Raw genomic sequence first — 16243 nt, forward strand, 5'->3', positions numbered from 1 at the left:
ATCAATTGATTAACCATATTTTAACATTAAAAAAAGATGATTTTGAAATCAACGGGGTTTATTCAATAAGGGGGTCCCATTAATAAACCTTCATCTTGTTAGAGAATATAAACCGAGGTTGGGAAAGAAGTTTTTTCATAGTTTAATTTTTTGTTTTGGATCAGTTTTGTTCTTTTTTGGGTTAATGAATTGATTTTTGGAGGTTCTAAAGGTGTTAATTTGGTATTTCTAGATGAAAAAAGGATCAAATGGAATTTTAGGACAAATAAACACCTTTATATTTTCTAGCCACCTCTATGATGGCCAAAATTTTGAGAGAAAAAAGGCGATATATTGTATGCCAAGGTAAACAATGCTTCATCTATTACATATTTTTTTTTAAATGAATTGTCTAGCTCTTAAAAAAACACTGCATCATAAAAAGGCCTAGGCAAGTCATCCTACCCTAGGCTCATGTAGGGGCTTGTTTTTTAAAGGTCTGTGCATGCTTGGCCAACCAGGCCTACAATACCAAAAAATTTTAATTTATCAACAGAATATTCTGTGATTAGACAGTGAGTTTGTTAGGATGAATTTAACCGACAGGCTCATAGACGATTATTATTCATCAAAAAAACTTTCCTCGATGATTCTTGTTTTTTATATAATTTTGTTAGTAAAATATTCATTGATGGATTTACACACGAAATAAGCATGCTTAACAAAAAAACAAATTACCCTATTTATTATGTCAATATATCCCTCAATGAATATGACATGTCACCGATAAGAATACAATATATAATTTCATTAGTGATTTTTTTCATATTACTGGTGGAATAAAATAGTCGGTGATTTAACAGTAGAGGTGGTATTTCCAGTAATTCTTTTCCAACTCTCTAGAATATACCAACAGACTTAATATGTCCATAAAACCATCAGTGATGTTTTAAAAATATTTTTATGAAAAAAATCTATTAAATAGAGTAGAAAATAATTAAAATAAATTAAAAATTTATTACAGATTTAAAAATTTATAAGTTCAAATACAATTCATCTAGAATAGAGGGGCTTGAAGGAGGAGGAGGAGGTGGGTCTTTGTCGGGACTGTGGGGTCAATAAAAGTGAGCACATGTACCACTCATTTGTGATTTCAATTCCATGTACAATTAGTGGAGTTCAGCCATCCTAGCACTAAGTGATTTTGTCTTAGCAGCAAGATGGGTCATCCGAGCTTCAACTTGTTGGTTTAAAATCTCCTCGGGGGATTCCTTCCCCTACCAATTCTAGGTTTATAACAAACATGTCCACATGCTTTGCACTCGATCAACTCTACATTTTTAAGATAATACAACATGCAAAAGTTTGGTCACATATCAGTTTTCTAGTATCTTAGTCTAAGGGGTTTCATCATAGATTTAACATCATAGAAGTTCTCTTCTAGCTTATTCTTTTAAAGTAAAATGTTGCTCGCCCATTCAATAATTTTATTGTAATTGGGTTCACTTAGCCCATGATCTGACTTGATGGTGAACACATGTGCAATGATGGATAATTTATTATGATTTGTGCACCTATTCCATAATGGTTTGTCGGAGTCTTTTAAAAGATCAAAAAACCTGGTCACGTCTACATTTGTTTTTTCATCTATGATTGGACTTTCATATATATAACCCTGATTTATTCTCATCACATCGATAACCATATTCCTATAATGATTACTATTATCATCTACAACTCTATGCACATTGATAGAATTAGAAGTTGACATAACCATCCTTTCTATCATAGTTTTGTAAGGAACATATGGCTCTCCATGTGCAAACCAACATAAGTATTTTTCCATGAACCTTTTTTATAGAAGATGCATCGTTATAACATCTACATCAAGAAAATTTTAATTGTTACACCTCTTACATGGACATCTAATACTACATCCACTAGTATTTCTCGGATTAGATAATGTGTAATTAACAAAACTCCCAATCCCATTACAATAATCCATCTTATATAACCCTTTGGGTGAATCTTGATACATACATGAATGATCATCCATTACTTATATCAAATCTATATAGAATATTGATGACAACATGTATTAATTAGTTATGTAAACTAAATGAATTAGCTAACATTGGTTTAACTCATTCTTATTCAATCTATTTTAATAGTACTCTTACATCATTATCAGTTATCTACATGAATTCAAATTCCTATACTTTTACCAAAATTTTCAATTCAATAATAAAATTAACAAAATATAAAATGAACCTATTGTATAAGATATTATTTATTCCATTACATAACACCCAAGTCATAAAATTCAATTTCAATTTCATCAAATTAAAAACAAATATAATTTTTCAAAATCTCAAACAAACCCTAACATGTACAAATCATACATTTATACAACAATTTTCCTTGGATAAAAAGCTATAAAACAAGTAAACACATAAATAAACTACATATACAACATAAAAATACCAAAAAATAACATTTTAAAAAAGAGTTAAAACAAAAAAAAATGGATAGTTTTGCTTACTTGATGTGAGGAATCCTACAAAATATTAAATCAGAATAAGGAAGTAGACAGACTGAGTGTTGGAGTGGCTGAATTTATGGTAATAAGAGTTTGATTTGTGATAAAATGGGGGGGTGTAGTTATTTGTAGAGAAAAATAGAGGAAGAAGAAACAATGAGGGAGAGGGAGAGGGAGAGGGGGATCGCTCACTAGATTATAAATTAAATATTACTGACAGAAATAAATAACATTAAAATTCATAACTCATGAAATGCTTTTCACCCGTACTCATATGTTAATTGACTATCATGGAGGACATCTTGATGAATTTAGTTATTTTTAAAATAGGGGTAAATTAAGAAAATGAGTCACCACCTAATCTTATGGTTACTAGAAAATTCATCTAAGATATAAAAAATTATTTTAATTACATTCAAGATTTGTATCGATTTAATTAATACTTTATTTTCATCTAAGATCCAAGGCTTGTTTGGATCAGGGTTTGGGCTTACTAGTATAGGTTCTGGGTTAGTTTTGTAAACGAATCAATTCAGCTCACAATGATAGATCCATTAGGGTTAATTTTTTATAAGTACTTAAACTCTTATAAGCCTAAGCTTCGACAACCTTTTGATTAATAATAATTTTGAGCTTTTCATTTTAACATATGAGAGAGATTCTTGTATTCTTTGATTCTTAAATGAAGTGAATCTGACTTTTCGAAGATTAACTGGTTTTGTGGTGTCATTTGACTTCATTCCAATAGTGTTGGTGCCTTAGGACAGGTTTTCATTGTGTCACTCCTATAAAACCTCTTTTGACTTTTCAAAATCAGATTTTAATTTTGATTGTGGTTTGCATGATCACTTGGTCTGCGTCACCCTCAAAAGATTTAAAAATCAAAACAAGTCTTATCAACAATTGACTGCTCTCATAATCAAATAATGAAATAAATAGTCTCATAGATAGTCACATTCAAATAAATAATCTCATTAGAAAGTGAATACCCTCAAATTAATAAATAATCTCATTAGAAAGCGACTACCCTCAAATAAATAGTCTTATTATAAATTAATTATGACAAGACTCATATACTAGGTCAAAGCAACACCAAACTTTCATGGAAGAAATTGATAAGAAGCTTGTCATAATTAATTGCTTCTGCCATCTTGATACAATAGATATTGAAATGGATCTTAAAAAATTCAGTGCCTTATACATGGTGAATTTAAGAACCTTGAACTTTCATGTGATGATTATATCAGGTATCAAACACATTTCATGTCTTTGTAAAATCATACATATTAATACCCTTAATTAGCACCTTGAACTTTCGTGGGATGAATATATCTAGTATCAAGTACATTCCAATTGCCTTTATAAAATCATACATATCCATACCCTCAATTTCCCTTAAACATTTTTCAATCTCTAAAAACTTCTCAGCCTCTAATTCTTTTATTAACTTTTCTTTGAAGCTTTTTTGTTAAGTAACTTCTGGAAATCCTTGGTTAAGGGGTTAAATGTTAATCATTGCTTCTTATTAAGTAACCCTTACTAGATGTGAATGAGAATAAATGGAATGTTTGAAGTTTTAGGAGTTATGGGAATGTGTTGTGATGTGCACATTTCCAAAGAATTATCTTTTATTCAAGGGCCCTTCACAAGATGGCCTAGTCTAAAGGTTTTGTTCAAGCAAATCAATGATCCTACCTATCTCACTTCTCATGAATTACATATCCTTCTAGTAATTTTTCTCTAAAATAGCTTTTCCTTCATCTTTCATGATTTCAAGGAGATTGAGCTCTTGTTTCTGTTTATTTTCTTTTTCCATTATAGAAACTCAAAAATAAAATTTATGAATATGGATATTCATAAAAACAAACATAATTTATTGGATATGATAATATAGGTAGACACCCTATGAAAATAGTTCTAGCCATTATGTGAGAGTAGGTTAGCTAACCTATTGGTCTCAAAAAGATCCCTCGTTGCTTGGGGAAGAAAATATTAAAAGGTTGCCCTTAAGACCTACAAAAAAGAAACATATAGATCAGGAAAATTCATATCGACTACTAATCACACTTTGTACCTGAAAAGAAAAAAATCATTGGATACATTGTGAATTTATTAAAAACAACATCCACATCAACATATATTTGCAATTCAAAATTTAGAAAAACAAATCATAATTTTTTTGAACAACAAATAAATCATATATGGGATTAAAATTAACCTTTTCGATTCGTTAGAGATAGTTGGATTTGGACCCGAGAGGATGGAACTTGAATAAAAAATAGGTTTTGGGAAATAATAATATAAGTGAGTGTGTTACACGTACAGGATGACTAATCTATAGTCTAGTGCCTTTTTGTCACACACTATTGAGTCTTGGGGTGCATGGACTACTCTGTATAGTAGACGACTTCTTCCTTTTCCTGAAGGTGGTAGCGGTGTAAACCACCCTCTCTTGAGATGGAAGATCAACGGTTAAGAAGTTTAAGTCTACGGCTAGAAAATTTGGATTGCTATTATTTTTTTTCTTGTTTTTCTTGTGCTAAGGTTTTTTTCCCTTCTTGACTTCTCTTTTCTAGATCTTTTGTTTGGCTAGATGTTTTTGCAAGAGTCTCTTTTTTAATCTCTATGTGTATAATGTCGTTGTCTGAATATCTTCTATTTATAATGTTTGTGATTTTCTGCAAAATAGAAAAAGCTAAACTAGAAAAATAAAGTTAGTCAATTATATTGTTTCCTTTTTTATCATGGATTCTTAATTAATTAATTTTTCTTTTGCTAATAGGTACAATCTCTTTCATTAATTTTCTAATTTTGTTTGATACTAGTTATTTTTCTTTTCCTTTTTTACATAATCTTCCTTTATATTCTTAGTTCCTAATCACCTTAGTCCCTTTTTTTTTCTTCTTATTTCACTTTATAAACTCTTTTATTTTTCATCATCATAAATTAAATAAAATTCTAAAATTTAAATTGGACTAAAAATATAATTTTTGAAAAACAAGAGAAAAATTGGGGTAAAAAAGTGGTTATTCACGACGACGTCCATTACTAACAATCTCTATACTTTCCTCTCTTTGACTACTACAAAGACTTGCTTTCTCAATATATATTTATATATTGAACCAACACACTCATTTTGTTTGTTATATTGTTGGTTCTATATAGGAGCGCAATTTGTTCTCAAGGTGGTACAATTTCTCATCTTTATTCATCATGGAGACCAAAGAAGAGACTCAAGGTAAAACCAGCATGAAAAAAGCCCTTCTCATCTTAAACTGCCTCATACTATCCATAGGAAACTGTGGTGGTCCTCTAATAATGCGCCTCTACTTCATCCATGGAGGCAAACGTATTTGGCTCTCTGCCTGGCTTGAAACGGGCGGTTGGCCCATCATTCTAATCCCCCTTGCCATCACCTACTTTCACCGCCGTGCAACCGATCCCACCACTAAACTCTTTTATATGAAACCTCCTTTGTTCATTGCTGCCGCCATCATTGGCGTCCTTACTGGTCTGGATGACTATCTTTACGCTTATGGTGTAGCCCGTCTTCCTGTTTCAACCTCTGCTCTGATTATTGCAACACAGTTAGCTTTCACAGCTGGTTTTGCTTTCCTTCTAGTCAAACAAAAGTTCACTTCTTATTCAATAAACGCTGTTGTTTTATTGACGGTGGGGGCTGGAGTATTGGCTATGCATACAGGTAGTGACAAGCCTGCTCATGAATCGAGTAGAGAGTATATACTGGGTTTTATCATGACGCTTGTAGCTGCTGCTCTGTACGGTCTTATCTTGCCGTTGGTGGAATTGACATACAAGAAGTCCAGGCAGGAAATGAACTACACGCTTGTGATGGAGATTCAGATGGTTATGTGTTTGCTTGCTACTGTCTTTTGTACCGTAGGGATGCTCATTAACAAAGATTTCCAGGTTGGTTTTTCTAAAATATATTCTTTCTATTCTATGTAATTGCCGTTTTTCTTGTCGGCTTTCTAATTATTCCATTCCATTCCATTCCATTCTGTAGACAACAAGGAGAATTGGTCAGCGAATAAGAAGCTCATGGAATTTTGCTTTAGAGTCTCTATATATTCAGAATATATTATTGCAAAAAACATCATATAGAATCATGATAAAATAAGATTTTTCCTTTGGAGTTTAGATTCTACGTATATTCTGGATTTAAAAAAATCCAACAACAACTTATCTTTACACAAGCATGGTAAAATGGGAATTTCGGGCATGGCTATGACAAGTGTTGGGAGTAGTTTAGCCAATCCATGTGTTTTTTGTTTTTGTATAAAATACGTTATATGGATGTCACTTACGGTTTGTCTCTTACAGGCGATTCCAAGAGAAGCAAGAAACTATGAGCTGGGAGAAGTCAAGTATTACGTAGTGATGGTGTGGAGTGCAATTATCTGGCAGTGTTTCTTCTTGGGAGCCATAGGAGTCATCTTTTGTGCCTCCTCTTTGCTATCCGGTATTCTAATCTCTGTTCTCCTTCCAGCCACTGAAATCCTAGCAGTTATTTTCTTCCAAGAGAAATTTCAAGTAGAAAAGGGTGTCGCTCTTGGACTCTCGCTTTGGGGCTTTGTTTCTTACTTCTATGGGGAGATGAAAGAAAACAAGAAAAAGAAACCAGCAGCTCCGGAAACTTTGATGGCTCCAAGTAATAATCCGGTAGGAAATGTTTGAGCATTTGTTGCAACAGTGCTGTAATTGCCAGTTCTTTTTAAAACGCGTTCATGTTCATCGCAATGAGAGCCTTCATTTCGGTTCTCGCTTCTTCAAATTTCAGACTCCATGTATATTAACATGAACAAAGGAACTGGCAAAATCAACTCTACATATGGTCAGAAAAACAGAGTAATTATGCAGCAATCCATTTAGATCATGCCATTCCAGATTCATTTTTTAAAACTCCTGTCTTGATGTTCCTGCCTTGAGAAGTTGGCGAAGTTTCCTTCAAGGTTTTTAAACTTGGTTGCAACTAACCAAGGGGATTAACTGAGTTCAAAGAAAAACGGAAGAGGAAGAGGTTAAATCAGATAATTCGTAAATTATTCTCAAAACGTGGAGGAAGAAACTAGGTACCAAGTTGATTATACTTGAACTGGGAGCAGCAGAAATTATGCTTTTAGACGGACAAATACCCCGTTCTGAGATACATTGGAAGCTTCTCACTGGGCTCCAACTGTCTGAATTACAATGGACAATCTTAGGTCAGATTAGCATGTTCATGCTCTTGTACACACCATGACCCTCGTATAATTTCAGACAAAATACTTCAAAAAAATAAAAAAAGAAGGTATGTATATCATTCTGGCATATTTAAATCACCGCAGTCATGAGCAAGGCCCAGCTCCGTGAGGTAGTGTTCCCATTATTGGTAAAGCAATCCCTCCATTTCATCCACCAGCATGGGGGAGAGAGAGAGGCTCCAATAGTATCCATCTCTTCCATGATGAAGCATGTCTGCCCATCAAATAGTGTATTTGTCATTCTTCCACACCTACAACGGCATCATTTGCATCGAATGGGGAAATAAAAGAGTGCACGTTTTTTGTTCCACTGCTTGCAAGTAATCTGAATTTTTATCCCTACTTCATACAAACCTATCACGGTATTACTATGGAGAGCAGAAGTCAACGTCATTGAGGCACATGATAAATTTACGTGGTCATCTACGAGCTACTTTTAATCAATTTCTGGATAATATTTTCCATGCCACAAATAGGTGCAAAGCGTTATAATCAATAACTATCATCGGTCCTACATTTTCAAGCACAACCATCAATGTAGAACTCTTCTATTTAAGTGTTAGAAATCGGTACCTTCTATTGATAAAAGTCAAGCTCCACGACAGATGACAGCATAATTGGTGCACGTATCTCCAGCAGCCACCGTGAGCCAGCTTTCAAATCATGGTTTTGTTAAAGAACAGCAGGATTAGCATGAGCATAGAAAATTTTAGCATAAACCTAGGATCCGTCACCCGTTCAAGAAGTTGCTGCCACCTGTAAGTTCAACCAGTAGATAGCTGCAGATAAAGCCTGTTATCCATTTCAGGATGTTCATTACAGCAAGAAAAAAAAAATTTACTAAAGGAGCCATGGATGCAGTCAAACATAGGGCCAATTGATGTATGAATGTCCAAATTAAAATTTTACAAAACAAGAGCAAGAAAGGAACAAAGCCTACAATTGACAATCACAACTGTAAAGGTACAATTCTGAATATTTGTCTCCAAAATGATGGTTACAAGTGTTTGTGGTCTCATAAACTATTCACTGATTGTAAGGTAAACTATTCAGGCATAGGTCCAAATACTTAGTAGTCATATACAGACCATGATCTCAGTGTGTGAGAGCATGGATATGCAATTAGAATGAAGCCTACTCCTTATCCATATGGTCTTCATGGGCAGCAATGTTGTGAGAACATGAAGCAGTGGATAGCAAACATATTCTGAAGAACAAACAAGTCTTACCAGTTTCCTTCATTGGAAGTGTCATTTTCATTATTTATCTCTTCCTTGGCAAATTCTTCCAAAATAGCATGTTGGCGCTTATTAATTGCACTAAAATCACAATAAAACATGAAAAAAAGATTAGACATTGCATTTTGCTGCATATTCTGCAGCAAATAACATCCAAAAATACAAAGTTATTGGATAAATAGAAGAAAATTAAAAAAAAAAAAAAAACACTTTGCAAGATAATGAATACATAAAACATGATTGGAAAATAGACCAATATATACTGTTGGATCTTCCAGATCTGATAATTGTAAAATTCACAGGGCATTCTGAGAGTGAAAAAAAAATCATATTTACAGTGTCGCAATTTAACAATAACCTCTCTGCCAGAAGGTGCTGCACATTAAAACCACATTCTAGGTGCCAGGCCGAGCAAGGTCCATGTATATTGTGTTCAGGTGCAAACTATAATTTCAAATAGAAACAGGACATGACATTATACAATATTTTACTTTAAAGACTACTTGGTTGAATTGAGAAAGCTTACGTGGGGAAGTTAATGCAAAACCGCACATATTGATCTCCATGATCTACAAGAAAACCATGCTTTGGTAGACCTGCAGGAAATTGAGATTGTAAGCATATTTATTGGAAATGTAGGAAGAGTAAATTAAAGCAGGATTTGGATATCCAATGTACCTTTGCCTCGTAGTACCACAAGTTGACCTGGCTGAACTCCCTTTGGTATCTGCCGGTGGAATATAACAAATCATAAAAAAATGGTGTTAAAATAGTGGAGGCAGGTCTAAAGCTTACAAAAAACAAATAATATATATATATATATATAAACAAGTTTAGATTTCAGAGAGGATGGAAACTTGGAAATGGTATTAACATCACTGGGTGTAGCATGGAATTTGAACTAACGAAATCATGAAATATTACTATTTAATATGACCTAAAATTAAAAAGACAATTCTAACAAAAGCATGGGTGAACAATTTATGCCCCTGTGATCACATTTCCAGATTTTTCCATGGCAATGAATACAAATGATATCAAAATTCAGGGCCAAGTTAGTCTTCATATCATAAAATAGGCCAATTTTTGAAAAACTTTGTTCAATTCACTTGCTTCAAATACCAGAAAAAATTAGTGAAGGCTGATACATCTTAAACTGCACATTCTTTCATAGACAGTATCCCCAATGAAGCATAACTCTGGCTGTCCTAGTGAAAACAGTGACCAAGTTGAACAACAAAACATCCCTCAACTCATTGGACAATGTACAGTAAAACATTGAAGCAGTTGATTCTAGAATAATTTAAAAGAAATGTAAAGATTAAGTTGGGAGGTAAAAGGTTATTACATTTACTTGTGTCTTCCCTGACAATGTTGGTACTTCAACCTTACCACCAAGAATTGCCTGTACAAAAATACAAACCTTGATTAATTGACAAAATACTGTTCTTTTGTGTCCAAATTCATAAAACTAATATATGGTACTTATTGCTTTGATTAGAGTGAAGGATTCATGCCGATCAAGTTGGAATGACTCAACAAATAAGAAATGAAACAGTAATTTGAACAAATAGAAACAGTATATTTTCATGGTGGGTCATGGTGGGTGGAACGGGTACACTTGAAAGTGGCTGCACCAAGTCAAATAGATAAAACAACAAAAGAACACAGGCTCAACAAGAATTTTGCATAGGATTTCAGTTCTCACTTGTGTAAAACTAATATTAGCATCAACATAAACATCTGCACCTTCTCTAGCAAATACAGGATCATTAGCAACCTGCATTAGCACAGCAAAGTTAATTTCATAAAGCATAGGAAACAAGAACTCTTAAACGAATAACGAACATTATGTTTTTGGAAACAGCCATTAAAGGTAAGACTTTGGAACACGTTCATACACTAAATTCCAGACAATGGTGTTTGCAGATAGCACCACATACAGACTCTTTCCATCCTGACTAATTTATTCAAAAGTTAATGAAACTTTGTAGATATAACGGCTGACGAGAAAATCCTACAAATGAAGTTCATGCCACAAGAATCGAAGATCAATGGAGGAGGAAGACAGAGCGTAGTGCAAGCTGCCAAACAGAGCATATAAAATGTGTTGATTCTAAGCACTTAGGAAATCAAATAGGATAAGTCTCCAAGCAGATTCCTATTTAATGATTCATTAGTCAATTTTCCGGTCCAGCATAAGGGTCGGACTAATAGGACAGACTTAAATCAACATAAAGCCTGCCTTTATAAAATGCTAATATGGTCCCGTATAAAATATAAATGTTGAAATGAAAGATAGTTCACTGCATGAGAGAGGAGATTTAACTAAAGGTAAGAATGTGCCTTAAGATTAATGAATAAGTTGCCAGATCGACTTCCCCGTCCCCCTGTATTACCAGCTTCTGGCACACGGATTGTATCTCCAGAACCCACACCTAATCCAGTTACAAAAAGAAATTGGAAAAATTACATATACAGATGAACTTCAATAACAAAGAAATAATAATTTTTTTCATAAAGATAGATGATATGCATCAAGAAAGTTCTGCACAAAATAAAATCTCATATGTTGTTGGCTTTGACTTTGGATTGGACTCTAATGCTTAAAAGTCTGCATCCTCAGCTTCATTTCTCAATTTGTTTTATAAAGCTATTCAGTTAGACACCTTGTATGTATCTATCGGAAATACAGAAATCAAAGTACACCATTTTTTTATAGATAGTTTTTCTTTAAAAGCTGCATAGTGAACCATAATGATGCATTTTCTACCCACAACTCAAACAAACAGCATCATTAACAGAACTTCCCAACACAACCCTACAATTTCATCGATCACAGATTTAGCGTTTTCACAATACAGCAGTTAGTCTTCAATGTAAGGACATTGAGCAAAAGGGCTCATTTAGCCAACTATCTATAGGAAACAGCTTTAACTATTATCAGAAGACAAACTAAATGAAAAAATTATTAATCTCCTTTTCCTTCTATTATTGAGTGGTAAAAAACTTAAACTCAGGTCCCAGTACCGCAACGTGGTTTCATTAATCACATAAATTAAAACAAACCTTCTGGTATTGTAACTTTAACATCCTTAATGCCTTCAACAACCCCTGATCCTCTACATGACGTACAGTGTTCCTGTGAAAATGGATAAATCATCACCAATAGTTACAAAATAAAAATAGGAGTTAAACTCTGGAAGTCACGTCAGACCTTAATTATCCGGCCAAATCCTCTACAATGGCTGCAAGTTGATGTAAATGGAGGAATTGTAACCTGGATGTAAATTTGGGGGTTAATAGACACAAACAAATAGATATAAAACTTCCAGCCTTCCTAAATAGCAGGAAAAGAAAATTATTGTCACAAAAGTTGGTCATTACAGAATGTTTTTTATCCACTAATTATAATCAGAGTAGATCCTCAGAACACTTACTTTCCCTACACCTCTGCAAGTAGGACAAATGCTTGCTTTGGCATTTGCCGGATAGCCATGACCATCTGCATTGTGTATTTTGGGATTAACAGGACAGAGGAAAATCAATCATTTATACTGGGTAAAGAAGTTTCAAAAGACTTTTTGAAAGGAGAACGGATAGCATAAAAAAATGTGAATTTCAATCATGTCTGATTTTTTTCTTTTTCAATTTAAACATGTTTTGTCTGTCTGCCGAAAGAAATTTCATCCCAGCACTTTCAGGAAGTGAAAAAGAACATTTTAACCCTTTGTTTAATGTGCAGAGGATATCTGAGTTTGATTTAAATTTTCGCCCTTGAAAATTAATAATTGTCCACTGATATCTTGAAAAAATTAACTTACCATATATTTCTTTTTTAAAATAAAAATTCACAAATTGAAATTTCTGTGTCAAGAATGAAAAAGGTATAGGGGTTTCAAAAGATTTATTCACTACTGCAGTGCTTTTGTTGCAATTAAAAAGAACAGAAAAAATCCACTGTTGATTCATGTTCACAATGAATATGCATGAATGACCTTTGAATAGCCAAGCTTTTTGCAAAGAAAGAAAAGAACTATTCATTTACAGAAAAGCCTTTTGCTGCTAGATTATCAAAATTCAATTATTCCCAGAAAATAATAGTTTTACTAACCACAAGAATCACACGGAACATATGCATCAAAAGTCACATGCTTTGTGCATCCTCTAGCAGATTCAGAAAAGGAGAGAACTAGGTCCACCTACGAAATATGAAAATACAACACAAGAGTTTTTAAGCATGGAAACTACATGTCAGTTCAGAACAGGCATTGGAAATTAAAGGCAGTGAAAGAAGTTCACCTGAATATCAGATGCAAAATGATTGGCCTCATCTTCAAAGATCTGCAAGAAATCAAATATGTTGTGGTTTTAGTTACTGACAAGTGAGAGAAACATACTGCAGGAAGATAAAGGATATAAGCTAGTACAGTGTACCTCAGAGAATATTTTATGGAATGAATTAGAGAAATTAGTTTGATAAGCATATCTAAATCCCCCTGCATTACCAGCACCATATCTAAATCCCGCTGCATCATCAGCACCATATCCCTCAGCACTATCAGCACCATAATTCAAACCTCCAGTACGCATCTTCATCAAAAAATATGATCCAAGAAAACGAAGAAGAAATGCAGTTAGTTTAAAACTATAAACAGAGACACAAACTCCAATGTTCAGACTAATTATTGCATAATAGCAAAGGATAACCAATGCTGACTGGAGAGTTTGAGCAATTTAGAAATTCAGCAAGCTACCAATATTAAAAACCAAATACATAAAAGTAAAAAAAAAAAGCTTCTTACCGCATCATATTGTGACAAGCTACCAATATTAAAAACCAAATACATAAAAGTAAAAAATAAAGCTTCTTACCGCATCATATTGTGCCCTCTTCTCAGAATCTTGCAGCGTCTGACATGTAAAAATAAATCACTTAAATTTAAGCAAGATCAACAACCATTTTAAAGTCTGGTAATTACATTTTTTCCTCATCAAAAAATACTAACTTTGGCAGTTAAATAGTGAAAAATAATCACTTAAAATAAACATTAAAAGCGAAGATAAGAATAAACATTTTTGCCGATGAATTAATGGTATGGACCTCGTAGGCTTCCCTAATCTCTTGAAATTTCCTTTTCGCACTAGCACTATTTTTATTTGCATCCGGATGGTACTTCTTTGCAAGCTGCAAATACAAAGCAAAGCCAGCCACTCAAACAGAAGCTTGCTGGATCTCTAATACTCCAATTAACAAGTGAAGTAAGATGTAGGACATGAAATTCTCAAAATCACTCACCAAATGAAAAGCCGTTTTGATATCTTCTCTTCTAGCATTTTCAGAAACACCAAGAATTTCGTAAAAACTGCGTTCCTTAGCATTACAACTTCCTACACAGAAAGAAAGAACGAAGAAAAAACAAAAGCAAGCTTAAGTTTTGAATTAAAAATAAAATAAAATACTCATCGATAATTAAATTATAAACCTGTGGCATGAATGTATCTCCGTTTAATCAAATGAGTTTCTGTAGTTCCGAAATCAGGAGGTTTGCTAATAGAATGGCCGCAACTGTTCAAAACTTATCAAAGAACAAAAAAATTATGAAAAAAAGCGCAAAAATTAGAATCAGACTCCAAAGATTGTTGCTGCTGCTGCTATAGCCAAGATTCATTGTATCAAGTTTGTTATTGTAACAAAGAGAGCTTACATCGATCAGAAAACGACGAGAGTTTTCGAAGGCGATCTCCACGATCAACGGCGGTGGATGATAGCAAATGCCGCCGGCACTGCACAGCATAAATTGCCCAATAACTTATCAACACGAGATAGATACAGTTGCTTTGCTGAAACGAAATTCAGTTGAGAGAGTAATTTAATTTTTTGTTAATCGAAGAGTAAAAATTTAAAATTTCATTTCACTTACGAGTCCTAGCCAGCTGTAACTTCGCATTTGGAATCGAAAACAAATTTTACAATCCAAAATTAAAAGAACATAAAAGAATAATAATAATGATAATAATCAGCGAAAAAATGAAGCCATCGTGTTTGGCAAGAATCACCGAGTTTCCACCGATTCCATAAACCTTTACGGCTGGCGGTTTAGGGTTTAATGCAATGTTTTGCGTGCTTCGGGGGCAGGCAGGGGGTTTCCCTGTTTGGATAAACTACATTTAAGCCCTTATAAAGTTAGATATATCCCAATAACCATCTCACAGTCTTAATAATCTCAGTGCAGACCCCGAAGTTTCCAGGCAATGTCGCATCTAATTGATAAAAACTAATGGCAAGTTCACTTTTGGGTTTTTATTTTGAACTTGTATAGATTTGAATGGTTTTATTTATTATTTTTACGAAGTTTAAGAGGATAATGTGAGAAAATGAAAGTGACAGAATATTAAAAAAAAAAGAGTAATGACTTTCTATCAATTATTTTGGATGGAATGATAATTTGACCAAAGTTGTTATCCTAATTTGGGTTGATCTAGTTAAGAAATTGATTTTCAAGTTATAATGATTGATCCGGGTCAACCTGAAAAAATAAAATCAAAATTAAAATTTTAATATTTTATATGAAAAGATTAAAAAAACAATTCATGTGAATATAGGTTATACATGTTATAAATAATAAAGTTTAAAAAATTACTTCAAAAAAATTTTTATCCTACATTAAAAAAATATTATGTTAGTATGTTATCCTTTTAGATTGGAGTATTTAAACCAAAAAGGTTTTTTATCCTGCATTGAAAAAACATAACTTTTTTTCTTGTGAACATAAAGTATATATACTAAAAGATTTCAAATTCTACAATGAAAAAAATAAAATATTCTTTTAGTATTTATATAGTAAACTTTGAAAATGATTAATAATCAACTAAAAAAATATAAAAAAAAATGGGTGTTTAATAGGAGAAATAACACATTTGAAAAAGAAAATGGGTCAACCGAGTTTTGCCGAGTCACGGGTCAACCGGGTTTTGCCGGGTTTCTTTTCATCCATGTCTTTTGACTTACCCGAACCAATCCAGCCATCAAGTTGATCGAGTCCCGGTTTAACCCGCCAGACCGATCTGGATTTATTAACTATGAATTTGACTTGAATCAATTGATATTCATTTGATCTATTAAAAAGATTCCAAAGCTAAATGATATTTTTATTATTTTATTAAAATATCAAATATTATAGTTTTTTTACTCATAAGTAAATGTATTACAGCATAAGAAA

At 33.1% G+C, this 16243-nt stretch overlaps 2 protein-coding genes across 8 annotated transcripts; one reads left to right on the top strand and one right to left on the bottom strand.

Moving 5' to 3' along the window:
- Nucleotides 1-5642: 5642 nt before the first annotated feature.
- On the top strand, nt 5643-7415 carry LOC133695091 (purine permease 1-like). Its single transcript, XM_062116899.1, has 2 exons — nt 5643-6448; nt 6863-7415. Exons 1-2 carry the CDS (start codon nt 5732-5734, stop codon nt 7214-7216), a joined length of 1071 nt encoding a protein of 356 aa, XP_061972883.1. The 5' UTR covers nt 5643-5731; the 3' UTR covers nt 7217-7415.
- Nucleotides 7416-7595: 180 nt separating this feature from the next.
- On the bottom strand, nt 7596-15189 carry LOC133695090 (chaperone protein dnaJ 1, mitochondrial). Of its 7 annotated transcripts, none has more exons than XM_062116892.1 (20): nt 14945-15187; nt 14729-14864; nt 14507-14599; nt 14320-14411; nt 14125-14208; nt 13896-13934; nt 13458-13613; nt 13323-13364; nt 13135-13222; nt 12461-12525; nt 12238-12300; nt 12090-12162; nt 11367-11458; nt 10729-10800; nt 10369-10425; nt 9699-9747; nt 9547-9616; nt 9012-9101; nt 8356-8538; nt 7596-7996 (listed from the first exon to the last, which is right to left on the bottom strand). In XM_062116892.1, the coding sequence occupies exons 1-19, from the start codon at nt 14969-14971 to the stop codon at nt 8439-8441; spliced, it is 1488 nt and encodes a 495-aa protein (XP_061972876.1). In that variant the 5' UTR covers nt 14972-15187; the 3' UTR covers nt 7596-7996; nt 8356-8438. The 7 variants fall into 7 exon arrangements, with proteins under 7 accessions (XP_061972876.1, XP_061972875.1, XP_061972877.1 ...); XM_062116891.1 differs by having other exon boundaries at nt 7596-8033; XM_062116893.1 differs by having other exon boundaries at nt 7596-8121.
- Nucleotides 15190-16243: the final 1054 nt, after the last annotated feature.

This window comes from Populus nigra, chromosome 5 (genome assembly GCF_951802175.1).
Source record: "Populus nigra chromosome 5, ddPopNigr1.1, whole genome shotgun sequence".
Classification (NCBI taxonomy): domain Eukaryota; kingdom Viridiplantae; phylum Streptophyta; class Magnoliopsida; order Malpighiales; family Salicaceae; genus Populus; species Populus nigra.